The sequence below is a fragment of the Gekko japonicus genome, unplaced genomic scaffold, assembly GCF_001447785.1.
Source record: "Gekko japonicus isolate JY-2015 unplaced genomic scaffold, Gekko_japonicus_V1.1 scaffold1288, whole genome shotgun sequence".
Taxonomy (NCBI): Eukaryota; Metazoa; Chordata; class Lepidosauria; order Squamata; family Gekkonidae; genus Gekko; species Gekko japonicus.
Window position 1 is genome coordinate 260,548 of NW_015163127.1, and position 27,211 is coordinate 287,758.

The 27,211-nt window shown below is 43.3% G+C and overlaps 1 protein-coding gene across 3 annotated transcripts; it reads left to right on the plus strand.

The window, feature by feature from the left end:
- The first annotated feature begins 2,588 nt into the window (after positions 1–2,588).
- On the plus strand, positions 2,589–27,211 carry BAG3 (BCL2 associated athanogene 3). 3 transcript variants are annotated; one of them, XM_015406915.1, is made up of 4 exons: positions 2,589–2,996; positions 22,835–23,191; positions 24,980–25,348; positions 26,114–27,211. In XM_015406915.1, the coding sequence occupies exons 1-4, from the start codon at positions 2,826–2,828 to the stop codon at positions 26,870–26,872; spliced, it is 1,656 nt and encodes a 551-aa protein (XP_015262401.1). In that variant the 5' UTR covers positions 2,589–2,825; the 3' UTR covers positions 26,873–27,211. The 3 variants fall into 3 exon arrangements, with proteins under 3 accessions (XP_015262401.1, XP_015262402.1, XP_015262403.1); XM_015406916.1 differs by having other exon boundaries at positions 24,983–25,348; XM_015406917.1 differs by having other exon boundaries at positions 25,028–25,348.

Sequence of the window (27,211 nt, forward strand, 5' to 3'; positions counted from 1 at the left end):
AAATTGGCCTGCTGAATTCAGCGTTCGAAGATTGCTAGCTAGTGTGTCCATTTGGGCGTGTGAGGGAAGTAACTTCTCTGTTTTAGAGATGGAATCAAATGTGCCTTCTCACTAAACAGAAGGAGAAGGCATGATTTTTACTAAGATGCTGCAGCTGTTTTTCTGAGTCAGACCCTTCATGGCTTCTTTCCCAAAAAATCTGGGCTAGACAATATTGGACAGTAACAGGGATTTATTAACTTTTGCAATATAAGAACATAAACATTGCCTTGCTGGGTAAGACCAATGTTCTAATAATAGCCACCTGCCTCACAGACTGTTGTGAGAATAACTACTGTTAAGAAATTTGTATGGCTCAGCAATGGTTTTTAAAAGATTCATATTTCCAGAATGTTCTTAGGACTGCACCATAAGTAACATGTCATTCAACCCTAATGACTTTGTACCTCTAGGTAGGGTATATGTCAGCATGCTATCAAGAGCTGTTGGAAGAAGCAAGTGTCCTCACCTCAGTCACGAAAGAGTTAATCTGTTGTTTGTGTTTACAACAAATAGTTAATTAGCACAGAACCAATTAGACACTGTGTAGTTGTTCCTGCCAGAGAAAAAGGAGATAATAGTCTTAATGAAGTGAACTAAGATTCTCTATTGGTTAATTGATAATTTAGAGAAAGTTATATGGTATTTGTCACCTACTCAGGGGAGTTTGGGGGGAACTTTCTGTTTCTTTGTTCTTGAGATCACTAGGGTTTTAGCCAAGATGGAGTATAGGTCAAGAATCTAGTTAGAGTCTTTATTCTTTGTTGTTTTACATCCCAATGTAACCATGTCCTTTAGTAAAGTTTTCTATGTAACCAAACACTGCATTTTTGGGGCTCTGCTATTTTTCCAACAAGCTTAGTGCAATCTACAGAGAGGGTAGGTTGCCATGATTTTGACTCATGACAGTTTATGTTGGAATAAATTTTGTTAATCTTTTAGGTGCTACTGGATTCCTGTTTCTTAAGCATAAATTGATTATCCTGTCATGTCCTGTAATTACCTGACATACTTACTTGCAGTCTGCAATATGTTCTTGCCCTCCTATCAACACACTAATGATGTTGAGGAAAGAACAATGGGGAAGTTACTATTCCAGCTAAGTCATATCTGCTTTAAATGACACTAGTTAGCTGTGCTACTTACCCTTACCCATTATCTTAGACTGGGCTCTTTCAATTTGTCTAGTCTTAGAACATCAGAGAGCTGTATCCTGAATGGGCATCATGCTGGCTTGCTAATGTTGTACGTGTAATGGGCCTTCATACTCATTTAAACTGAGGCTTGATTTAAACATGCCAGTGAAATATGATTTTGCACACTTTGTTCAAGGCCTGATTTAGATATGAGATTGGTGAGGCAAAATAGCGTTGACTTTGCACAGGTCTGTGGTCTTGTTTAATCTGGGGGAGGGGGCAACCCATGCAACATGGCTATGCATGCTTAGCACACCGGCACATTGCCTGCTCAAGCTACCAGTCTTTGGTGTACTATGCACACAAAACCATTTTTCAAAGGTAACATCCCAGTTTAAGTGATGCTATTCCTTGGGCTTTCACAAAGTTGCCTGGGTAAGTTCTTCCTGCTCACTTGCATCACATTTAAAGGAGGCCTAAATTGGACTACTGCCTGGGTAAAGCAGCTGTGGCCACATGACCACGGAAATGACTTCAGACAGCGCTGGCTCTTCGGCTTGGAAATGGAGATGAGCACCGCAACCCTAGAGTCGGATTCGACTGGCTTTCTAGCAAGGGAACCTTTACCTTTAAAGCAGCCGTGCAGGCTTAGTTGGCATACCAGCCCAACACTGGCCAAGAGCTGTGCCATGCAAACCAGCAGTATCTACACACAAACTCAGTGCGGGTTTTTTGTTTGTTGTTGTTCAGTCGCACAGTCGAGTCCGACTCTTCGCGACCCCATGGATCACGCCAGGCCTTCCGCCGTCCCCTGAAGTTTGCTCAACTTCATGTTCGTTGCATCGATGACACTGTCTCACCATCTCATCCTTTGCCGTCCCAGTCTTCTTTGACCTTCAGTCTTTCCCAGCATCAGGGTCTTCTCCAGGGCGTGCTCCCTTCTCATTTGGTGGCCAAAGTATTTGAGCTTCAGTTTCATTATCTGGCCTTCCAGACTGCAGTAATTCCGCATAGGCAGCGGCCCTGTTTAAAGAAGACTCCAGAAGCAAGTGCCAGTTCTTTTGTCCCGCCACCCTCGCATTTTAACCAGGCCTCTGCCAAGATGGAGGTCAAGCGTCTAACTTTGGGGTGTGTTTCTCACCACGTTCTTCTCGGATCTGACGATGCCGGCGGGCCTCTTCTGCCTTCCCAAAGGCCCTGGTAAATACAGCCGGCAGCCGGCAAGCGTGACTTAAGGGCACCGCCCAGCGGGCGGAGCGAAGCCGGCCTCTCGTCGTCATAATCCTCTCCTGCTGATGACAGCGAAGGCGAAGTGACTCAAGGAGGAGCTGTCGGGCTGGCTGTCCAAAGGCGCTAGAGGCGCCCAGAAGTTTCCAGCTGGGCAGCTGCCCTGCGTTTCTCCTCCTCCTCCTCCTCCCCCCCCTTCCCCCTCCTCTTTGGCGCGGAGCTGCTATTTCCAGACACTTCCACCCCCTTCTGTGTCCCCTCCCTCTCCCCATTGAGCGATAAAGGTGCTCGGCCGGCTGGGCTGGCTCGCTGAACTCTCCAGTGCATGGCCCGGCTGGCGGCGGGGGTGCTGCTGCTGCTGCTTCTGGCGTTTCCTTGTCGCTCTCTCGCCGGCGTGCCCAGCTTCCCTTCCTCGAGCGCAGCATGAGCGCGGCCGCTCAGCCCGTGGTGCAGCCCGGCGGAGGCGAGCGCGAGCCCCTGCCCCCGGGCTGGGAGGTGAAGATCGACCCGCAGACCGGCTGGCCTTTCTTCGTGGATCATAACAGCCGCACCACCACTTGGAACGACCCGCGCCTGCAGGGGGACCACCTCAAGGTACTGGCCGGGAAGCCGCGGAGCGAGCTGGGGCTGGCGGCGGCACCGAGTCGCGTTGTGTGGTTTCTTTTGCTTCGCGCGGGAAACCGGGCAGGAGGGGACGGGGCAACGTCCTCTGCGCGCTACTGCCGAGTCAGCTGCGGTGTTGAGTCTAGAGGGCAGGGGACAAGTGGCCTTCCGTCCCCTGACCACCGTGTCATGCGCTTGAGCTGCAGGGGTCCCAGGGAGGTCTTGAAGGGAGAGACGGAAGACTCTTTGCTGAGAGCCTGGGGGGGAGGGGAGGGGGTCAGGCTTCACCCCTCAGACTTTGCTCGGGACACGGCAGTGCTGAAGGGGGGGGGCAGCAATCTGTGGCCAGTTTGGGAGGTGGGTGGAGGAGGAGCGCCTCCCAGGACACTTCAGACTTGGGTGAGGGGAGGGGGAGACAAAGTACTTGGCGCACTTCTTGTGCGGGGATACTTCCTCCGTCTGTGGCATTGTAGCGGGAGCTGAGGAGACACTTTCTTTCCTCAGTTATTGGCGCTGCTGTGAAAGGAGGTGGGGGGGGGTCAGTCGAGAGGGCCTGGAGGGCAGCCCTGGCGGAATTCTGTTCCACCCTCCGCACACGACGGCGCCTCTTGAAGGACAGCGGCCGAGCGCTTTCCCGAGGCGCTATTAGCAATGCGATGGGGCAGTGCCAGGAAAAGCCTGCCCTCCCCCCACCCCACCCCCACTACATGTCAATGCAGTGAGGCTAGGAGCTGGCTTTTGTCTCTGACGCACTGCAGTCCTTTTTTATGCGTTAAATCATTTGATACCTCAGCCCTTGCGGTGTTTATTTAAAGTTGGTTAAGTCTAAGGGAGCCTGGAAAGAGACAAACTTCTGATTTAGCCGGCAGTGGTATGCACCTCAGGCAGAAGACAGTGTTTCTTTCAAGTGGCCTTCCTGGTGGGGGTTTCCTTTTCTAGTCTGCCCAAAAAGCAGATAGATGCTCTTGAAATAACACTTCTCTTTGAAGTTAAGGTTGAATTGATTGTGAGATGGAAAGATTATGTAAGAACAAATCTGTTTCGTTTTGTGACTATTAGCCTGTGCCTTAGTTATGCAATGACAACTTGTCTGAACTAGGAAGTTAACAGCCTAGTGGAAAATAATTGTTGGGTGCTTTTTTCCTATTCACTTAACAGGAATTTGTCTGTGCATGTTTGCTTTAGAGATTAGTATGAAACATAAAGCAGTTGGTGAAAGAGTCTTGTTTGGGGAGGAGGCTGTATTCATAATAATCAGAAATAGTGTGTACATATATATTACTGAGGTATAGTTGAGCAGACAGTTCTCACCAGGAAGCTGAACAACTCTGCGCTAGGGAGAAACAGCACTGGAAGGCATTTCAGTGGCTTCACTAGAGCAGCGCATTTGGCTTTCAACCTAAAAGCCTTATCGCTTCAGCTGCCAGGGGAGGTTCTTAATGTTCTGAAAAGCGGTTTCCAGCTGTTCCTGTTAAAAAGTGATGCTGCGCTGGTGGTCAGAGAGCTGCAAATCTGGGAGCAGAAGCAAAGCAACAGACAGATCTTCATTATGGATATATATAAAAAAATCTCCACCATTTTGTAAATATCAGGAGGGGGGGGGGTTATACACAAAAATCAGAGCTGAGGGGAATGCATACTTTCTTTGGTCATGTATACACTGCCAGAGAAGTAAAGGAGGGAAATTAGAATGCTACAGGGCACAAAGAAGAGAAATTGCAATCAGTGATAATGAAAGGTATTGGTTTTAGACCTGCTCTGTCTTAGAAAGGTATACTAGACATAGCTGGTTATTAGGGTTGCCAGATCTGGGTTGGGAAATACCTGGAGATATAGGGGGTGGATCCAGGAGAGGGTGGGGTGTGGGTAGGGGAGGGATCTCAGCATGGAACAAGGCCATAGAGTCCACCCTTCAAAGCAGCCATTTTCTCCAGGGGAGCTGACCTCTGTCAGCTGGAGATCAGTGGGAGATCTCCAGGTCCCACCTGGAGGCTGGCAAACCTGCCAGTTATATATATGGTACTATCCCCTTGGTGCTGGCCCATGAAAGTCTGCTCTTCCAAAACTGATGGTCTGATTGACATATGTGAAGAAACTAGGGTTGCCAGGTCCTGTCCCCCCCCCCCACTACACCAGCAGGGAGGAGAGGGAATAGAGTTGCCAGATCCAGGCTGGGAAACTCCTGGAGATTTGGGGGATGGAGCCTAGGGAGGACAGGGACCTTAGTGGGGTACAATTCCATAGACTCTATCCTCCAAAGCATCCATTTTCTTCAGGGGAACAGATCTCTGTGGAGATAAGCTGTAATTCTGGGGGATCCCCAGGTCCCACCTAGAGCCTGGCATCCCTAGAAGAAACCAAGGAGTGCACATGTCCTGACTTGATCTTTGTTGAAATGGTGGTCTTTATGGGTATATCCTAAGTTTTAAAACTTTGTTGGTCTTAAAAGTGCCACTGGACTCTAATTTTGTTCTAAGTTTTAAGTGTTAGATATAAAGAATCACGACTCTAATTTTTATACTTACTGGCTAATCTGACAATCCAATCCTATTCAGAGTTACTCCAGTCTAAGACGGTTTATTTCAGTGGGTTTAGACTGCAGTACCTCTGCATAGGATTGGACTGTGAATGTCTTTGATTATATATATGCCAATTTTCAGCTTTCCAGATAGCTTGGAAATATTTTAACAAATTGGGCAGACACTTTGAGGGGAGAGAGTACTCTGAGTAAATCAGTGGAGCCCAGCCATTTTACATAAAATAAATTGACCTCACACGGAACAGTATCACCAAGCTGACTGATAATGGCATCCAAATATGCAAGTTAAAGCTATTGAATTTGCATTGATATGTTCTGGAAAATAAACTCTGTTGGGTCCTTCAGCATGCCATGTGAAACATAGCATTTGTTGAAACTTCAAATGATAGTTTGAATGCAAAGAACCATGAGTTAAATGCTTTCAGAAGAGATCTTTCCTGTCTACCCCTTTCTGCTACAGCCGCCTGAACTTGCTAAGTTTCTGTTGAAGGTTGGGGCACCCTTGGGAATGGCATGGGTGGTGGAACTGGAAGCTGCAACTCAAGAGAGAAATCTGTGGAAATCATGCCTCCCCCCCCCCCACCATGAGTACAAATCTTGAAGTTGATCCAACCCAAAAAAGGTCACATATGCTGTGGAATTTCCTGGTCATCTTATTTGGTGCTTTGTCAGTGAATTAGAAGTGTGAAAAAATGTGCCTGCAGAAAGAAGATACCTTGTTGTTAGGATCTTTGTGCAACTTCTATGACCCCCAACTTTCCTTTGGTCTGCTGTTGGGACCAGTACAGTTGCCTTGTGGCTTGCATAAATCAGATATGCTAAATCAGCACATTCAAGTGCAAACAACAAAACCATCCATGGTTGCATTCTAGTTGTGACTTTTCAGTGAACAGTTCTTCTATCTTGTAGTGTTTGCCAGTTTAAAAAATTCACAATTATTTACTGCCCTAAAATTATGCATTACCATTGAGAAAACAAAGGTAGCACTTGAGAAGTAAGAAGACCACATTTCCCTTTTCTTCGTTATAAATTAGGGGTTGAGTTTCATTTACATTTGTTATTCTAAATTGAAATTAGGATATATTTTACTTGACTTACTGATCTGTGGAGACACAGAATATGCTGCTTTTCCAACCTATTGAGGATCAATGAAATGCAGCTATGTGGAAGCTGGTGAAAATGCTTCCATATAGTAGTAGCTCTGTGTGACTTATGTAATGTGTAGGAACAGATCACCACCTGGATTGACCCCATCATGAGAAGAGTCTCCACGGCAGCACTGTATATTCCTGGCAGCAGTTAGTGTTGGCATGGAGACTATCTATGCATTGGGGCTGATCCACATTGTAAACTGCTCCCACACATTGTAACAGCTGTGTAATGCTGTATGGAAATGTTTCAGTGGTCTTTCTGTGGCTGTTTAATGTTTGACTAGATCCCTAGTGCATTGGTGTTCTCAGTACACAGAATATGTTATGTACTTGTAACACAGCACACTGAAACGATCTCTTGCCTTACCAGAGTACCAGTTTCTGGGACAGCTGGGGAGGGAAAGTCCCATTGCTAGGGTATGATCAGGAAGCTTGATGGTGGACTGTACAAAGTGCAGAGTCATATCAACACACTAAGCAAGAATTAGAACAGCTGCAAAATTAGGCCCAAGGCAGGAGAGCCAGCCTGAGATTTCCCTGCTTAAATTTCAAACTTTATGAACAGAAATAGGTTGTGATTTTTATACTGATTTAGTCATTACTCTGAAAACTGTATCTCAGTCTCACAGATCAAAATGTACTCTCTGAGTAGAAAAGCAGGGTAGAAATTTTAGAAAAGAGTGCTGATTCATTATAGAGTGCTGATTTTCATTTGCAGTATTGTGGCCAAACTGAAACTGCAGAAAGGGCCATGTATACTGATGGCTACATCCGTAATCATAAATAATATAGATTTTATTCAGTGTCATAGCCAATCATAAGCATGGTTATTTAAAAGCTAGTCCCATGGTTTGAGTGGAACTTACTTTGAAGTATTGCAAGCACATCGACATACACAGCAGAAGCCATGCACACACATACACCCTTTCCCCCCCTTCAACAGTATGTTTTCCATCTCCCCACCCTACCCTATTCTAAAAAGGTAAAAGTTTCCCTTGCTTGAAAGCCAGTCGAATCTGACTCTAAGGGGCAGTGCTCATCTCCATTTCCAAGCCAAAGAGCTAGCGCTGTCCGAAGATGTTTCCGTGGTCATGTGGCCAGCATGACTAAACGCTGAGGCGCACAGAACTCTGTTACCTTCCCACCGAAGCAGTACCTATTTATCTACTTGCAATTTCTTGCTTTCAAACTGCTAGGTTGGCAGGAGCTGGGGCCAGAGATGGGAGCTCACTCCGTCATGGGGTACTCGAGACTCGAAATGCCGAACTACAGACCTTCTGGCCTTTAGCTCAGCATCTTAACCTCTGAGCCACCGTGGCCCACCCTATCCTAAGGCACTTTAAAATAAGATATTTTAGAGGGGGCTACTGCATGAAATTGGGGGGGAAATCTCAGATGTTAGTGCAACTTCCAATTTATATAGAATACAACAGCAGTTTTTGCTAGTCTTTAAAGTGCTACTGAGCACCTTTTTTATTCTGCTGCTATAGACTAATACGGCTAACCCATCTGTAATTATTTTTCAGCCATATATGTTCAGGACTCTCTGTTTTGTGTCCATGGTGTGGAAGTTCCATTTACACTGATGAAACTTAACTTCTGCAAAATGGTCAATATCCAGGGAATAGCTGGAGCTTCAAGCAATAGTGTTCCCTCTCATGAATGAGTTTAACCCACTGGTTGTAGACTTCTTCACTTTCATTGAACCTTTTTGCAAATGGACTGATCTGCCAAGGAATTCAAGCGCTTGTATCAGAAAACAAAAACAATTCCAAAATGGTTTTAGATTATGATAACAGTGTTGGATTGGAGGTGCTAGGGGCCTGTGTGCTAAACCTTTGACTGTTCAGTGTAGAAAAGCTGTTTTTCATATTTCTGAAACCAGTGTAGGTCTTTCTGTGAATGTTTGGGTTTGGTCATATGTAAATAAGTAGTAGTTAAAATATTTTTTCCTGCCAGGTTAGGACAATTATTTAGACTTTTTTTAAGGAAAAAAGAAAGAATTGCAGAAGTGTTTGAAGAATTGCTTGGAAATCAATGTTTCACAGGTGGTAACATTAAGTAAATTGTTGTTGTTGTTCGGAGGACATATTTTTCGGGAAGTAACTTCAAATTTGTTGTTTAGACGTGATGTAAGTGGTTGACAAACTAGAGTTGTGACTGTGGACTGGCATGGTTACTGGAATCTGGCATCAAATTTACATTATAGGGAAGAAGCTAGAGAAAATTGTTCCAGGGTGGCACAAGGTTGTTGGCAATGGTTAACCTTGATTGGCATCGTAATTCCGTGGTTTAAAATAGCAGAGCTAGGAATACACATAATTTCAAATACCAGTAAAGTGGCCACAGATCTTCAAACTTAGCTTGGCCACTATGATACATATTTTACAGAATAAATACATTACAGGGTGCAGATGAATAATAGATGGGTAATAATTAAAATTCTTTTTGCTTTATAGCAAATTTAAAAAATCCACTTCATTGACATGTTGTATATTTAACAGATTAGAGTCCCATACCTGAGGGCGTTGGTGAAAGCCACTTGCTTTTCTACTTGCCTAAGCAATGAAAAAAGAAAGCTTTGCTTTCTAAATGATTGGAGTCTAAAGACAGCTGAGATGTGTGGCGGCTAATTTTCTATATTAGAATGATTTTAAAGAAAGAAATGAAGTTTCATTGGGATCCTTCTGAAAATCTTGTAAAATCAGCGAATGAAAACCACAGCTAAGTAATACTAATTTAAGAATTTCACACTTTAAAAATGGAGGGTGTGTGTGTGTGTGTGTGTGTGTGAGAGAGAGAGAGAGAGAGAGAGAGAGAGAGAGAGAGAGAGAGAGAGAGAGAATGGTGTAGTGCTTAAGAGTGTTGGACTGAGATCTGGGAGATGCACATTCAAATCCCCACTCTGCCATGGAAGCTCACCTGGTGAGCTTGGGCCAGTCAATCTCTCTCAGTCTAATCTGCTTTGGAGGGCTGTTGTTGTGAGGACAGAGTGAAGGAAGTGAAATGATGTTGTAACTCCTTTAAGTTCCCATTGAAAAGCAAAGCAGGGTATAAATAAATAATGTTTGAATTAGCAAAGAAATGGAATTCCTCCTCTGGTCTTCCCCAGGTTGCTTTCCATTTAACAGAACTTGGGCAGCTGTATGTCTCCCACCTTGCTATGTGGTGTTAGGTGGTTATTTCCTATTCTTTGTTTGCCTTTTGCTTCCTTGGGGCTCTTCCTTCAGAGCTTTAAAACATGCCAGGCTTCTCTCCTTTTATTCATCTGTCTAGTTTCCTGCTTGGGATAAGAATGAGCACTGCCTGCCAATTTTATTTGATGTTGTTCTTGAGGAGGCACAAACTATTTGTTTTGAGGTCGGAGGAGCTTTGAGTGACAACGTTGATAGACAAATGTGTTTTCTGGCTAGATAGAATACTTATAGGAAATTGGTAATAACCAGGGAGCTTCTGGCTTTATAGGGACTTTCCCCCTCACATTTCAGCCTTCTCCCAACTTAGGCAGTTGTGCCCCTTTATACCTTCCCAGTTCGTTGATCATCACTCTGCCACTACTTCTACCTCCTTCTCATTTCTACATTCCATTCCTCCCTGCACAATATTATCTGCAGCCTGAACTAGTAGGAACAGCAAAAGCTAAGGCCTCATAACATTTTATGAGGGCCACAACCCATACTTGGAGATCCACAAGACTAGGCCTGTATTCATGAGAAGTGAAGGATGTTTATTTCTTTTGCTCGTTGGACATGGCAAGATATAAGTTACAATTCAGTTAACATCAAGGTCATCAATCCATGACTCTGCCTTTGAGTCATGCAATGAAAACAAATAGCTGGGTGCAACAGGTGTATCTTCCTCATTTCCAGCAAGAAGTCTTCTTTGTAGGGTTTGTTTTAAGGGACATTATTTTAATTTTTGCCTTTTTGGAGGATGTAGCAGTGACACAAACTCTTTTTATACTGCATTTGTTTCATCAGCTTCTGATGGTATCTTGGAGTCCAGCTTACATTTATAGGTAAATGGGGTGAATGCCTTCATATGTTTCTGGAAAGCCAGGCATTACATGGAGTGAGGACCCATCTTAGTGCGCAGGTAAAGGAGGTAGTTTTGATTACTTTAAATGGTGTTAAGCAGGACGCAGGATGGAGTGTCTTTGGTGCTGGTTTTGGAAACCATCACAAAGCATGAGATAAAATTCCAGCACTGATTAAGATAGCAGAAGCAGACTGCTACGTAAACAATTTGATGATGAGCCCACTGAAATAATAAAATATCCTGAACTAAAATGATTTGTGAATAATCTTGGCATTGTTGTAATAACACTTGGCAGATATCTCATTGATGGACATTGAATGTACATAAGCATGAATGTTATAATATAAATCAGGAACATATTTACTTGCAGAACAGGTAGCCATAACATGTTAGGGCTCATGAGACCAGAATTAGCATTGTCACATTATTCAAGTAAAATGGGAAATTTCAGGGTGGGGACACTGTGTTTCAGTGGTTTCAGTTGTATGGGGCATCTGGTCCAGAAAATGGTGCTGCAGAACTGCTGCTTGGCCCTGTGGCATTTAAGCTGCAAGGGCCCACAGGGATCCATCTTGTTCCCCATGTTTAACATTTACAAGAAACCACTTGTAGAAGTCATCATGGGATTTGGTGTGAGGATGATGTACCAATATGTGACTTGCGTTCAACTCTATCCAGGCACCCTTTGGTCTTTCCTTGTCCTTGAGGTTCAACTTGCACCTTCTTTACTGACCTTTAGATGCCTGTCCAAGACAGTTCTTTAAGGCTTTAAATTGAAGTTATCCAGCTTTTAATTGTTTTTATGCTTGTACCCTGTGCTGGTTTATTGGTATTATATTATATTCCTGGGTAAATTTGTCTTTTAAAGTTACAGAATTATTTTTCTTTTCTTTTTTGCTTTTATATATCCCTAGCAAGCTCTTTGCTTGTTTTATTAGTGATCTTAATATTGCTAATTTTTATGCTTTACTGGTTTTATGATTTTGTTTTTCTGTTTTTATATTATGTGTAGCCTTGAGCAAGTCTCCAGAGTGGCGGCACATACATTTTCTAAATAAATCATTATAAATAACAGGCCAGAAAAAATCATACATATCTAGAGCATGAAACATCAGGGATGAGGAGAAATAATGTATAGATAGAGTCTGGTAGGGTGTTGGAATGAGACGGCACAGAATTCCTATCTAAATTGTCAGATTTTTTTGCATATCATTTCATTGAAGTAACTTGTGCAGTTTGTATTCATCCCATTCTTGTTAGTGAACTGCATTAAGCATTATTGTATAACTAGGAGCAAAGCCCATTGTGGAGGAAGACAACGAGCCCTAGAAAGACGCAACGCAGGCGCCCCTGATCCCCCGCTTTCTCTCCTGTTGTGACCCCCCCGGAGTTGAGGGAACGGCCTGTGACCGGCTTCCTGCCTGGGCTCGGCTGGTGGCCTCTAGCCAACCTACAGCAGCCTCTGGCCCGGCGGTGCGCTTGCTCCCGTCCACTCAGAGCCCGTGCAGCTGCCGGTAGTCAGGTGTAGATGACCATGGCAGCAGCAGCAGGATCGGGCTTGGCCTGAGACCCCCTGCGTGCTGGAGTGGCCAGCGCGTCCATCGTCCGGTTGGAGCCCAGGCAGCCACCAGTAGCCGGGCTCGGGCTCGGATGACCACGGCGGCGCCGGCGGCAGGATCGGGCTGAGCCCCCTCCCTCCTTCCCCCTGCTGGAGCACCCATCCTGTCCGTCGTGCAGTCGCACACAGCCTGGGCGGCAACCTGCACTCGGGTGAGGACGACTGCAGCAGCAGCACGATCAGGCTGAGGCCCCCAGCCGCTGGAGCGTCTGACCTGTCCGTCTGCTCCAAGGAGAGTGAGGGCGAGATGCTGGGTGCTGCCTCTGTGGGCGGGACCACACCAAGGGAGGCAGCAACACAGCCATTGGAGACAGACACCCTGTGAGTGACACACCAGGGCACCAACCAATTCGGGAGCATGTGGAATGTTCTGGCGAGTGCCACCACCAAAAGGCTTTTATATATAAGGAGAGATGCATTATGCTGGCATGCTTTATACTTGTATGCATTATATAGCATTATACTTAATGTACCCCTGCTTTTTGTCCATTATTAACTGATTCAGAGCCCAGGCCTTAGTTCCAAGAAACAGAAATATGTACTGACCAAAAATGTATGAAGAACAAATCAAATAAAATGTGAAAAGCTGCAACAAACACGTCCTCAATTTCATCTTGTTTTGGACAAGACAGTCTGGTCTTCTACCTCACACATACAATGTCAAGTTCAGAATCATGACACTGTACCTGTCCCAGCCTTTCTGTATGGCTGAAGACATGGCTAACTCGTTTGAGTGTTTGCCTATATAAGGAATGCATGAAAGCAAAGCAAGAACATTTCTGCTTGCCTCACCAACAGGAGTAACTTTTCTTTCTGCTTGCACAAGGTGGTGTGAGACAACTGTATCCTCTGATACAAGGGTGACCCCGCAGGTGTGTAAATGATGGTTTCTTATATTCTTAGTCAAGGGCCCTGAGGGATTTCTTTCTGCTTCTGACCATGACTACTTCTTGGGAAGTCATACGTAGGATACAGTGATGGAATATTTTTCTTTCCCAGTTGCACAATTTGTTCTGACTGCACCCTTGTTTATTTTGCCAGTGATCTCACAATAGCAACCAAACTCTCTTTAACAAGATGAGTCCTGTAATTCCCATATAGGAAGTCTTTTGGCATTCTGTCCTTCTATCATGCAGTTAATCTTGCTAGTCAGCCACTATTGAGTGGAGGCTCCTTTAGTAAGTGGTTTGCTGGTGAAATAGTCTCCTTTTATCTTAGGAAGGATCTTTTCCTGTGTACTTTTCTGTCTCTCTTGTTAGGGGTAGCAGGAGAGAGAAAATAACACCCTTCCTCCTACACTGTCAAAAGTGGATGGAGTAGTGTGTGGAGATTTCTTCCAGGCCACTTTTCTGTCTGCCTTCCATTTTGCTTTTCTGATCCATTTTTAAGGTTTGGAAGGGCAAAGTGTGTGTGCAGGTGTCTCAGCGTTTCTAGCAGGCAAATAAAAAGTAAGAAAAAGAGACTAAGAACACAGGATAAAGCTGCTGTTCTAAGAGTCAAAGAAAGAACAACAGGAAAAGACAAAAGATCTACTAGCCACAGAACTATCTTTGCGCTTGTTCTCTTTGTACCTCCCCGCCATAAAAAGTCTGGCTGTCAAATGGTTAGCTAGATGGCTCCTATCAGTGAGGCACATTGAATTCATGGGCCACCAAACACCATTTGCAGTACTAAAGCAGTTTTCTAACTGGTTTAAGTATGCCACCCGATCACACAGTATTGTATAGAATGATTGCACATAAAGCAGTGGGTTGGACATTTAACACTTTTTAATGCCTTTTAAGTTGTAAGTAATGGCTCTGTTTTTGTACTTGTGATACTTAGATTTTAGGGAGTTTTTAAAAAGAGGTTCTATACTTGAAAAAGCACGTGGTCAGTAAATAATCACTTCTGTTATCCTGTCAGGGTTGCCAGGTCCATCCTGGCAACCAACAGGGGGTGGGTGGGCTTTCCAGGCCGTGTTGCCGGCGTTGCACAGGAAGTGATGTCATCATACCAGTGATGTCTGGATGACACTCTAACAAAAAGTCTACAGTAGAAGCTGTTTTCAGCATAGAGTTTTTGCGCAAATACCAGAGTGGCACAGCAACGTCACAGCTTCCTGTGCAATGCCAGTGATGTAGCCTGGGCCTTTCTTTTTCTCCTGGTAAGTCTTTGCCATTCCCTACCAGTTGCCAGGTGAGACATGTTAAAAGATGGTTTGCCATTGCTTGCCTCTGTGTAGGAACCCTAGACGTCCGGGCTGACCCTGCTTAACTTTTGAGATTTGACAAGATCAGGTTAGCCTTGGCCATCCAGGGCAGGCCTTATTACAGACGTAGCTGTTATAAATTTATTTTAAATTCTTCGGTCCCCCATAAATATGCTGTAGAACTGAAAACCTTTTCTAAGTGAATATTTGCAAGTCTGCCAAATATACTTAGGCTTATGTACCCACATAACTATGCACAAATGGGAAGTTTATCAGAGATAACTGGAAATATTGCAGTCCTGATCAGTTTTCCAACTCAAATTCCAATGTAATCATATAGCGTTAGATCCCACTGAAAAGATGACTGCGTGTTGAGAGGCTTCTATGCACAGAAGCATGACTTTCCTGCCCCCCCCCCCCACAATAGCCTGAAATGCCCCTGCAGTGCTGCTCTGGGGAGGAGGGGTCATTAGAGGCAGCATGAGGAGGGAATAGGAATGGGAAGGCAGGCACACATGTTTTCCATGGGAACCAACCCATCAATTTGACAGCCTTCAGAATGTCTTGCTCAAAAGACAGTTTCATCATGCACTGGGGGAAGTAGCAGGTTATCTCTCTGTGTTGCCTTATAGAAGTATGGGAGTTACTGGGAAAGTATGTTGTGACAAATTCTAGGAGTCCATGGAAAAGTAGCTGGGTGACTGTCATAATGATGAGGTTTATAGTGAATCTCTAAAACATGTTAATGACTTCGGCAATGTTTGCAAAGTACTTGCTGCTTATCTTCATGTATGTCTGGATTTGTTGATTGTGGTTCTGACCAATGTTCCCTCTAAGCTGTGGAGTCTTGTGAGCAAAAATTCTACTTTGTGAGCTGCTGGCATTAAAGTTGTGAGCAAGCGATTTGGCTACTACATAAATTAGTTTGCTCTGGAGCTGTTCTTCCTGAGCTAAGACAAAAATGTGTGAGCCAGAGGCTAAAAAACTGTGAGCTCTAGCTCACACTAACTCAGCTTAGAGGGAACACTGGTTCTGACATTCATCCCTTGTGTTCCCGAATCTGAAAATTATTTGTAAATTGTACCTGGCCAAAAAAACCCCACACACAACCCCTTCGAAGACTCTGTACATCTGTGTTATTTAGGATGACACTTTGAGATGTTTGGCTGTTTTAGGTATGCATAAGTGGGGAACCTCCGAAGACTTGCAGGGGCATTTCATCTTCCCTTCCCCACTATTTCTTTTTTCCATTCTCTGAAAGCCCCACAGACTTTTGCTTCTCCCTTCTTCCCATATACTAGCCAACATACTCTTATCTACTCCCATGTCCTCAGCTTTCCCTCCCCCTGGCAGCCTCTGCCTAGGAAAACTATGACCAAACTGCAAAGTACCAGCTGCTGGGCTGGAGCCAATTGCATAGTACTGGTCAGTTTCACAGTGGGGAATCTGGAAGGACTTTCCCTTCTGGCAACCCTCATACCTTCACCTTTCCTTGCTTCCTTCTCTCCCTCCCACCCACCTTCATCTTCTGCTATATTTATTATTTAATTTGCTTCATTTATACCCTTGCCTTTTCCCACAATGATGACCCAAAGCAGCTTACGTTGTTCTCATCTCCTCCATTTTATTCTCAGAACAACCATGTGAAGTAGGGTTATACGTGACTGGCCCAAGGTCACCCAGTGAACTTCCGCAGCAGAGTGGGGATTTGTACCTGGGTCTTCTAGATTCTAGTTGACACTCTAACCACTGCACCACTGGCTTTTGTAGCATGAGTGCCATTGAACAGTAGCAAGCAGCCAGACCTGGGTGAGTCATGCAAATAATGTGGTATCAAGTTGCTTGGTGACTACTGCCAGGCTTGGCCCTAATGAGTCGTCCCTCAAAGGTCAAAAGGGCCCTGGAAAGGGTCCTGTCCCCTCCCCCTGTTTTCTACTAACAGAAAGTTTCTGGCCATATTTTACTATGATTGGCTGGCAATCAGCACAATGACCACTGAGAACACATTCATTTCTTAAGCACATGCACTTAAGCAGTGACTTAGTAATACAACTCAAGGTGGAAATCCCTAACACATCTTGATAATATCTATCCTCCCTCTCCTTTAGGAGCACAGGAAATCAAATCCAACCTTGGTTCCTTTAAGCAAGCCTTGAGCAACTGAACAAAAGTCAACCAGTTTTTTTCCCCAACCATCACCAGTGTTCTGTGGTAATAGAGTATTCACAGGCATATCACCTACTCAGAAAAGATGGTAACAAGAATTTGGATTTGTTCAAGACATACTCCTGCTTTGTCCACTTTGAACAGGGCTGCTGACCAGACAATATTTCACTGGTCCAGTACTGTTTCGTAACAGGGTTGCAAAGCCCAGCTGGTAAACCACTGCTTCTATTGTTTTAGGTTTTTAAACCATCAATGCATTTTTTTCTGTTAGATTACAGATTTTTCTGAAAACCTGAGACTTTCCCCCCAGGTTTATAGAAAGGTCTGTCTTGTCTGTTTGTGGGTCCAGTCTCTGGATTTAGGTCTGTACAGATTTGGCCATGTTGAGAATTAGAAATGTTTAGTCTGAAATTTGTTGATATTGTTTGAAATGTATTTTATAGTTTAATTGTTTTGTCGACTCTGTCATTTAGAATATTTTCTTATGTGAACCATGTTGGGTCCCTTTCTTGAGGGAAGATAATTATCGTAATAATGACAAAACCCCAGAATCTTTAGCCTTTTAGCTTTTGTGTTTTAAAAATAAAATAAAATTACATGTGCCTAGGCCTTCTGGTATGAAGAAATGTGGAAACTATGGGCAGTGTCTGCTAAGCACAGACCAGAAAGGGGCTATGAAGGCATCCCAGTAGTCAAGGGCATGACTTTTACCCCTTGGGTTTTCCATAATGTCCCACAGTCATTACTCCAGTCATTTTGCAAACATGCCAGACTTTGCATTTGGATGAATTTAGAAAAATTAAGCCTAGATAAGTCTATCAAATATAGATAACTATTATAGCAGAATTTATGGTCCGTATTCAAGGTTTTTAAAAAAAGAATAGAGCAAAATACTGGGACTAGGTTTCAATCCCAGGTTCTCTATTGGCTGTTCTTGTAATTCTAAATAGCTGTTAGAATAATGCATTAACCAGAGTACAAGTTCAGGGTGTTCTTTCAAGGTGATGTCACCGCTTCCCTTATAAACTCTCTTTCCAGTGTTTAAGTATGCAGTAAAATTTTACTCTGGGTGGAAGTTTGGCACAAGATTTCACCTCTGTCTTGGTTACTTGTTAATGTGATTGTATTATATTTTCAGTAGTATTTGCTTATGATGTACACATACCAGGCTGCAAAAAGACACATTTGAAGACAATTGGCATTATTCATACCAAGGCTAAAGTAAGAGAGCCAGTTTGGTGTAGTGGTTAAGTGCACAGACTCTAATCTGGGAGAACCCGATTTGATTCCCCACTCCTCCACTTGCACCTGGCTGGATGACCTTGGGCAAGCCATAGTTCTGATAAGAGCTGTTCTTGAAAAAGAACAGTTTCTGTCATGAGCTCTCTCAGCCCCACCTACCTCACAGGGTGTCTGTTGTGAGGAGGGGAAGGGAAAGTAGTTTGTAAGACGCTCTGAGACACCTTTGGGTAGTGAAGGGTGCGGTATAAATCCAATCTCCTCTTCTTCTGAAGTAAGAGGTAGAATAATTGATAAGGAAGATTTTTCCAAGGACTGTTTTGTTTTCTAATCAATCTTAATTTTTTTTATCCCACCACCGCCAGAGCAAAAGTGTAAAAAAATCATAATGTGTATCTGTAACTTTCAAATGAAATCTGAATTTAATACAAACAATCTACATTTGAATTCAAACATTGTAAATGGGGTGCTATAGGGTGTCACCTAAATTCTCTTCTGAACAGTTTAGGATACTGCCTAAACTATGTGCCAGCATAACTCAGTCTAGGTCTTGTGTTGTACACTTGGGGAGGTAGTAGGCTGATATCATGGGTATGTGCCTGTGTCACTGTGTGTTCAGGTTGACTGGTTTCATCCTTGCCTGTCTCAGGGGGCAGTGCTGTTTGGGAACAACACACTGTGTCATGATTGGTGGGTGCCAGTGATGTTGTTATAGATTCTGGCACAATTGCTATGCTCTGTGCACCAGCCCTGGCCACCAGGTGGGAAGTCCCAGTAACCACAGGGTGTAACAGCAGCGGTTCTCAGTCCAAAAGTCACAGTCCAGAGTCTAATAACACGATCAAAGGAAATTCAGAAGACAGTCCATGGTCTCAGTCCACAGTCAGGATATGTATTCCAAAATGCAGAGTCAAAAAGCAGTCCAAGGGCCAGGGAACAAGAATAGCTACAGAACCATCTGGCAACTGGTGGAGTAGCCAGCAAAAAGTTTTCCCCACATAAGCCTCTTCCCTGCAAGATGGCTTGACTCCTCCACTCCTGAGGTCAAATGTGGCCCAGATCCTATGATAACTTATTGGTCTCTTCCACCATTTCCTAAGCAGAGGGGAGGTTGCGGGCTGCCAGGCACACACCCCTGTGCCTGGTTCATGCCTCAGCCCTGGCCCTTCGCCTTCTCTGCTCCTGGATTGCTTTGGGAGACAGTGGCAGGTCTGGTCATGAGCAGGTCCATGTTGGGGCCTCCGGGCCTGAGGGCGCTGCTGGCTCAGGGGTAGGGTTGCCAGTTTCAGGTTGGGAAATACCTGGAAATTTTAGGGGTGGAGCCTGAGGAGGGTGGGGTTTCAGAGGGAAGGTGCCTCAGCAGGTTATAATACTGCAGAGCCCTCCTTCCAAAGCGGCCATTTTCTCCAGGTGAACTAATCCCCGTCACCTGGGAATCAGTTGTAATCCCAGGAGACCTCCAGCCGCCACCTGGAGGTTGGCAACCCTAATCAGGGTAGTATTAGTGCTGGCTCAGGTTCCCCTTGGGAATACCCTGAGACCCTAGCCTCCCAGGAAGGGTCTGCCAAGGCAGGGCTTGGGGATAGGTTGTCCTCTGCTTTCTCCAGTGAGGACTCCTCCTCCCATGAGACTCTGGGGTGGTCCATGGCAGCCCCTTGGGGAGAAGTCATCCCTGATCTTATTTCACCTCTGCTGAGCGAGCATGGGATACTGATTAGTGGTGCTTCATACACATTTTGTATGGGGCTGTAGATCATATAATGCATTTAGGGCTTACAAACATCTGGCTGTGGCTCCCCACTGCCAAACAGCACTGTCTTTGTTTCTCAACAGGATCATCAACTGAGTTTTCATTCTTGTACATTCATGCCCAACATGTGCAACATGCTGCATTTGAGTACTTGCATGTGTTCCCATATATTAACTTCCAAGGGTGACAAAAGTAGGGAGGACCTGTGTGAATCTTTGTGTCAGATTCAGTGTGTGTGATGAGTGGGAAAATGACATTCAAGCAGGACAGAATGTATCCTTTGGAAAGGGTAGCCAGAATTTATGACAGTCATGGACGCTTTTCCATATATACCCCTAGGAAATTGTGAATTCCTAGATTCCTCTTCCTTTCTGGGATTCTTCCAGCTTTGATCTGAAATGCATGCATTTCACATGAACATTGAACTACATACATAGTCTTGATGTATTGTATAATTATGCAGAGGAGATGATGATTAACTAGGTTGTGGATTCCTGGAAACTTCCCTTCTTGTAAAAGTTATGAGCATCAGAACGTAGTTTCTGGCTTTTTTCAGCTTTGATCTGAAATGCATATACTTTATGTTAGACTAGATAGATGCTCCTGTTAGTGTATAATTATGCAGATGAGATTATAATTAACAGGAAAAACATCATTGTATACTAATGAAAGTGATTTTAGAACCACATTCTTATGCTCCTGATAGTATCAGTTATATTAGTTTCCATCCTTTTTATCAAATGCCACCAAACATAGTCCCTAGAAATGTATCTAGTTTTCTGCCCTACTTTGAAACAAAGATTTTTGAGAGATTTTTTTAATGGCAGATATGCTGTTCATTGAGAGCTTGTTTGGTCTGTTATCTATTTATTTTAAATATTTATATCCTGTTTTTGACATGAAAACCTATCTAGGGGAGCATACTTTTAGTTAAAACAATAAAATATATAAATGCATATAAAAGGTTGAGGAAAATGTTGAACTTGAATGTGATCAAGCTGAATCATTGCCCCCTAATTGACTTGCTGGTTGAGATGTTTCTCAGTCTTGGTTTCTCAATCTTAGTTATAAAGAGGACGGAGTGTAAAAGATACCTATTTTATTGACTGTTACCAAAATACTGCTTAACATACTATTTGTGTTTTTTACAGCACAGCTTGTTTTGCTCCTCCTTGTAAAATCATCTGGTAGCCTAGGCTTATAAGTGACCACTTACCCTGGAAGCATAGTGTTTGAAAGCTTAAGGGTTTTTTACATTTCAAGCTGTGACACAACTAGCACAGGTATGTGTGGGTAGGTCAGCTGGCCTTTTTGCTAGCAGTGTGTTCTGTGGACTTGCTGCTAAAGCTGTGTTAGCCATTCCAGATACCTTTTGTAATTCTGTGCATTTACTATTGAGGATTATGTATCTCTTATGAAGGCCCAAGTTAAACCTGATGAAGGCAGAGCTGTTTCTTTAAATTTGAGCACTCCCCCTTTCTGTGTAAAGGATGTCAAGTGAAAGGGATTTGAGCACAAAAGAAGCTCATTGCTGCAAGGAGACCAGCACTGGTCTCCTTGCAGAAGGTTCGCCAGTTATTTTCTCCCGGTGGGGCTAATTTTTGGTAACGGAGTACATCTGGGAGGAAACTAACCTTGAACAGTGAACGACTAAAGTAGTGGCAGCAGCAGGCTTGAGAACCATTTTCCTTTAAGTCATGTAATCACCACCATTTTACATGTCACTGGGGTAGATCCTCATTTTAAAATACAAGTCTGCCACCATCATACTTAGTCTGGCTCTTAGTGAATGATATTTATCCTGTGAGTGACAGCAGCGCTTGTTATTTGATCTCACTTGGAGATTCATCTAGAATGTGGTCCCAAAATAGAAAGGCGGTTGCAGGAAGAGCTTCATTAGAAGAGCTATTGGTGTGTGTGTGTGGGGGGGACACCTCTTGTAGAAAGTTCAGTGTCCATCCTGTGTGGTTTTAGTATCCTCTCACAAGCATACAAAGCATGAGACCCATTACCTTTATCCGTTTGTGAGGATTTGCACCCAAAACAAACTGAAGTCTGACTTCCTCTGTGGACTTGCACAGTTTACCGGCATTTTAATAAGGGTGTGTTGGTGATCAGAATATTTGTGAACATTCCATGAAATCACAGTGCAGCAGCCAAATTCTAAGAAGGCTCACATACAATTTAGTTAGGATCAGGTTCTCTGAAGCTTAAAGCTTAGGTACTCCTGTTTTTCATTACAAACTCAGTGAAGAGCTTTTGTGCAAACAAAAATTGCTTGGATGTAGACTGTAAAAGTGCCCCCAATATATAATAATACTGTGTTACAATACTATGTACTTTGTGTTTACATAAGGCTTCATGGTACTTTATGCTGCCTGTGCTATGCAGACTTTAGTACTGCACTTAGGGGTGCTTAAAAAATTCCTGTACCCTTTCCTGTCCTATTCTATGCTTGGCCCTGGTAGCTGTTGCAGCACAGCCTTTTGCATTCACTGCAGCACCTACTGAAATTGATAGGATTAGGCTGCAAGTTGTACAAACTTATTTTTTAAATGACAAATATTGGTATTTAGAAAGTTTATTTATTGTAATCCACTGATCAGCTGAACAAGGCAGTTATGAAGTATTAGTCTTTTTGACAGACTTTAAAGTCTATTTTGCCTTTCCACTCAGCCAAGTTTAAACCTATTCTTTACCTGCATGTAATTGTATCAGCAGCTATAGATGTTGTTCAGAGGAGTTCTAGCAGGGGTCGTTTCGTAGAAAAAGAGCTAGGGGAACTCATTAGCATACCTCATTAGCATATGCCACACCCCCTGACATCAGGGGCCCGGGGGAGAGGCGGGGAGGAAGCAACTTACCCTCCCTCTTCTCCTGCCTCCTCTTGGCTGAATGAGGGCCGGAAGCGGGGCAGCTGGAAGCAGGGGGCGTGGCTTCGTCATGTGCCCCGCCCCCCACATCTCACCCGGGGGAACTGCATTCCCCCGCGATCCCCCCCGAAATAACCTCTGAGTTCTAGTAGGAATACATGGGCTTTTTTGTTTTGCTGTTGGTGTTTTTTCCTGGTTGCTTATTCTGAACTGTACAAATCCTAACTTCTAAACCTGTACTGTGTGTTCTGTTTGGTTGTTTAGGAAAGTCAATCATCAGCAAATGGTCCGTCTCGAAACAGTCCAAACCAGTCCCACATCATAGAAGGAAACATGGTATACCCAAAGCTTCGTCCTGGTTACATCCCCATTCCAGTAATCCACGAAGGTGCAGAGAACAGGCAGCAGTACTCCTACTATCCTGGCTACCAGCCCGACATGCAGCGTGTCAAAGTGGACACAGTTCCGACAACAATGCGGGCTCCATCACCTTTGAGGGGAAGTTTTGCCCGTCCACAGTCTCCTGCTCGGGGACTTGCAGAGGCTGCCCAAATAGATAAACAATGTGGACAGACAACAGCAGCTGCACCAGCCCAAGTATCCTCCCCTCATGGATCTGAGGTAAGATGATGGGATTGCTGTGGTACATTTATTTTTATTAGAAGCTTTGCATGACTTAGGATATCCCCCCCCCAAAAAAAAATGTTGTGTGTGTGATATGTGTGTTGAAATATTACCCCCTCCATCCGTTCAAGGTCCTTAATTTTTTTATTGAACCAAATAACTTAATCAAAATACATAAGAAACTACACAGCCTTTCTGTTCATTCTTTCAAGAGAGGAGCGGAAGATTTTTTCCAGTACCTTATGAACACTAAATGTGTTGCCGTGATGATACTAAAAAGAAATTCATGCTAGTTTTTTGATATTATTACAGTACAATTCAATTCATAATACCAGTTCTGGATTGAAAGGAGTTTTAGCTTTAACTCCATATGATGTGGCTTAGGATCCATATGATAACATGCAGTTGAGTTATAGAGGCAACATAATTGGCTTCTTCAGTAGTTTCAAAATATTTATTCTGCTATTAGTATATTTCTCAATGAGAATCAAGGCAGATTATGTGGTGTAAGTCAAATATAATCACAGGGTGGAACATCCAGTGAACAGTGTAGTAGTAGGGTTTGGGACTACAGAAATCTGAAAACAAGCAGAAATCTGAAAGTAAGCATTTAAACATGACATGTTAAGTGGTGTGGAAGAAGCTGTATAACTGAAGCATGTTTACTGTGATAAGCAGCAAAACAGTAGCATAGGCCACATTTATGTGTTCTTCTTGTGTATTCTGAGATGGTAGCTAGCAACTATGCGGAGGCAGTGTTGTGCAGTGATCAGAATGCTGGATTAGTCTCTGAGAGGCCTGGGTCCAGATCTCCTCTCTGCCATGTAGATTTTGGAAATGACAGAATTGATGAGAATCACCGCAATGGATGACATCCGCATGCATTTTTAAAATACAAGTTTGAGTAGACAAAATTACTCATACTTCATAGTGTTTTTTTTCAGAATGAAACAACATTTAATATAATTCCAAAATGTATTATTTTATCTTAACTCATATGCACATGGATGTAACAGTGTAATCATAAACTGAAGGGTCTTTTGTGCTGATATGGGCACGGCCAGTGCATTCAGAATCCCGTGTGGCAGCTTATAGTCCTTCTGTTGTTGTGTATGTTTCATGTACCGATGATCTGTACTATGTATATCTCCAAAAGAAATTATATCAGTGGAGTCAGACAAGCAGACAGTGTTCATTAATAAATCAATTCAATTTTTTCCCTCAGCCTGTGGTTCCCTAGCCATACATCCTTCTCTCTCGTAAAAATCCTATGTTTTACCTGATGAAGGGGCACAACTGCTACAGTAAATCTGGCAATCATGAAGATGCTACAAGATGTCATTTTCATTTATAATCAGTTAATACAAAACAACTTAAATATAGAGAACAAATATTAAAGTTACTTCTCTCTTAGGTTTTCAGTGTCCTCCACATTTGCAGATCAGATGTGGGAGGGCCCCAGAAGGGGGCCTTCTCAAGACTGAAAAATGCAACTTCATAACATTAAAACAACCTTCTTGTGATGTTTGCAACCTCTTTGGTCCCCATGTAGAATTTTTTAGCATTACTGGTGTGCCAAGGCACTATAGTTCTTGCACATAGATCAAATTAAGCATATGGCTGCTATCTTGATATCAATAAGCCAATGATATGGATAGTCATGATAGGATAGTCAGCCATTTGCTAACCCAGATTTAAATATTTTGTGAGCCTTTTTTGAAGATAAAACAGCAAATATGAAAATGAACATCATGAACATTAATAATGGCTCTTTCTTCCCCCCAGCAGCCTCCATCACCTGCATCTTCTGAATCGTCAACTATTTCTTCTCAGTCCTCAGGCAGACCCAGCTCAGGAAGTCATCAGCTCCCTCGTGGATATATTCCTATCCCTGTGATCCATGAGGGAAATGTTCCAAGACAACCATCACAAGGCTATCATCAGGCACAGAAAACACACTACCCAGCCCAGCAGAGTGATTACCTTGCTCACTCACCAGTGTTCCACCAAATTCAGGTCGATGACCGGGATCAGAGGCCGCAACGGGCGCAGTCCCCATTCAGGGTGTCACAAAGGGGTTCCACAAGTCGTGAAAGCTCACCGGCTAGAATCCAGTCCCCCACTCCCATTAGAATACAGTCTGTCAGACCTCAGGTAGGTGTGATGAACCTATATAAATCACTCCCTTTCATTAGCAAATACTCTGCAAAATATTGTAATAGTCTTGTCGACTTTACCAAAAAAGTGTTACTGAAAACCTTAATCCATTAATTGACAAAATTAACCAGGTAATCACTGTACAGTAGATTAAAAATTACAGCTCATTAAAAAAAACACCTGCTAATCCTCTGGGCTATCCACAAAGAAGTTAACTTTTTCCTCCCTTCTGCATATTTTACTCTTTACAGCTCTTCATGGTGACAGGTCTAGAAACAGTAGTACAGAGAATAATCCCCCTCCGTTTTCTATCAGTTGAAGTAATCTCCAGGGGCTTTTGTCATAATGTCATAATGTTAGGTTAATTGACTTTTTTGAATGCAATTCACTTCAGCCTGCTCCATCGCTAGATTTTTGAACTATACAGCATTCGACTCACTACTTCGTTTTTTGTATTTTCTCATATCTTTTTTTCCATTCTTTATATTTTTAAAAATTATTATTTTATCTTCTTTTATTTTCTTCTAAAGTTCCCTTAGCACTCTTCATAACTGTTACTGTCCATACAAGCTGCTTTGAGTTAGGTAACTACTAAAAATAATATTACAAAGATGGACATAAACCCCCACACAGCAACACCTGAGAAAGGTCACATTATCTGGAAATAAACAAATTTTCTAATCCTGTTTAGATCTGAAATCCTTGTAATTGTTTTCTGGGGTTGCATTTCTCACTAACCAGCATGTCATGCTTTTCCACCAGGCATCTCAGCAACAAATGCCAACCCAAGGATCACCAGCAAGCCTACCACCTGAGGCCAAGGTGGATAACAAGGCCGGCTCATCCGGAATAGAGGTTCCCGCTTCATACATCCCCATTCAAGTCTTCCATACTGATGCTGACACAAAGCCATCTCCACAGAAGCCACCTCCCCCAGCAGAGGATGTTGATAAAAAGATTCCTTGCCCTCCTAACACTGCTCCTCTAGAAGAAAGGCATATCCCACAAGAACCTGAAGCACAGAAGCCTCCAGAGACAGAAGAACTTCAAAAGCACCCAGGAGTCTTGAAAGTTGAAGCCATTCTGAACAGAGTGCAGTCATTGGAGCAGGCAGTCGATTCCTTTGATGGTAAGAAAAATGACAAAAAGTACCTACTGATAGAAGAGAATTTAACCAAAGAGCTGCTAGCCTTGGACTCGGTAGATCCTGAGGGTCGTGCAGATGTTCGGCAGGCCAGGAGAGATGGTGTAAGAAAAGTCCAGAATATATTGGAAAGACTTGAACAGAAAGCAGAAGATGTCCCAGAGCCTGTACAAGTGGATGGGTCATCTTTGCCTGAAAACAATCCACAGGAAAAAATGGATGTTGATTCTGTGGTGGAAAACACTGTAAAGGATGTAAATAACAAGAATACCAAAGAGCAGATCAAAGTAGAAATGCAGCATCCTGAATTTAAAGAAGGAGTAGTTACCAATCTTGCCAAAGAAGCAAACACATCTGAAAATGTGACTGAACCATAGCCACAAGTGAATATTAAAGTCCTCAGACTCTTTAACTTAAAGTGTGTGTTAAGTGATTTTTAACTTGCATGTATTACAGGCGCTTTGCACCAATTGGTTTTTAATAAACATAGCAGCTTGGGACACTGTAAACATTCAAGTGGGGTAGTTAGCAGGGGGGGCATAAGGAAAAGAATGCATTTATCCTATATTCTATATGATGCTCAGTTGTAAAATGGATGTTTACAAGTGAAAAATATCTTGGGCTAATATTGGCAGATGAAATTGTTACCCAGCCACATCAGAAAAAACAAATCTTTTCTTTCTTTCTTTCTTTCTTTCTTTCTTTCTTTCTTTCTT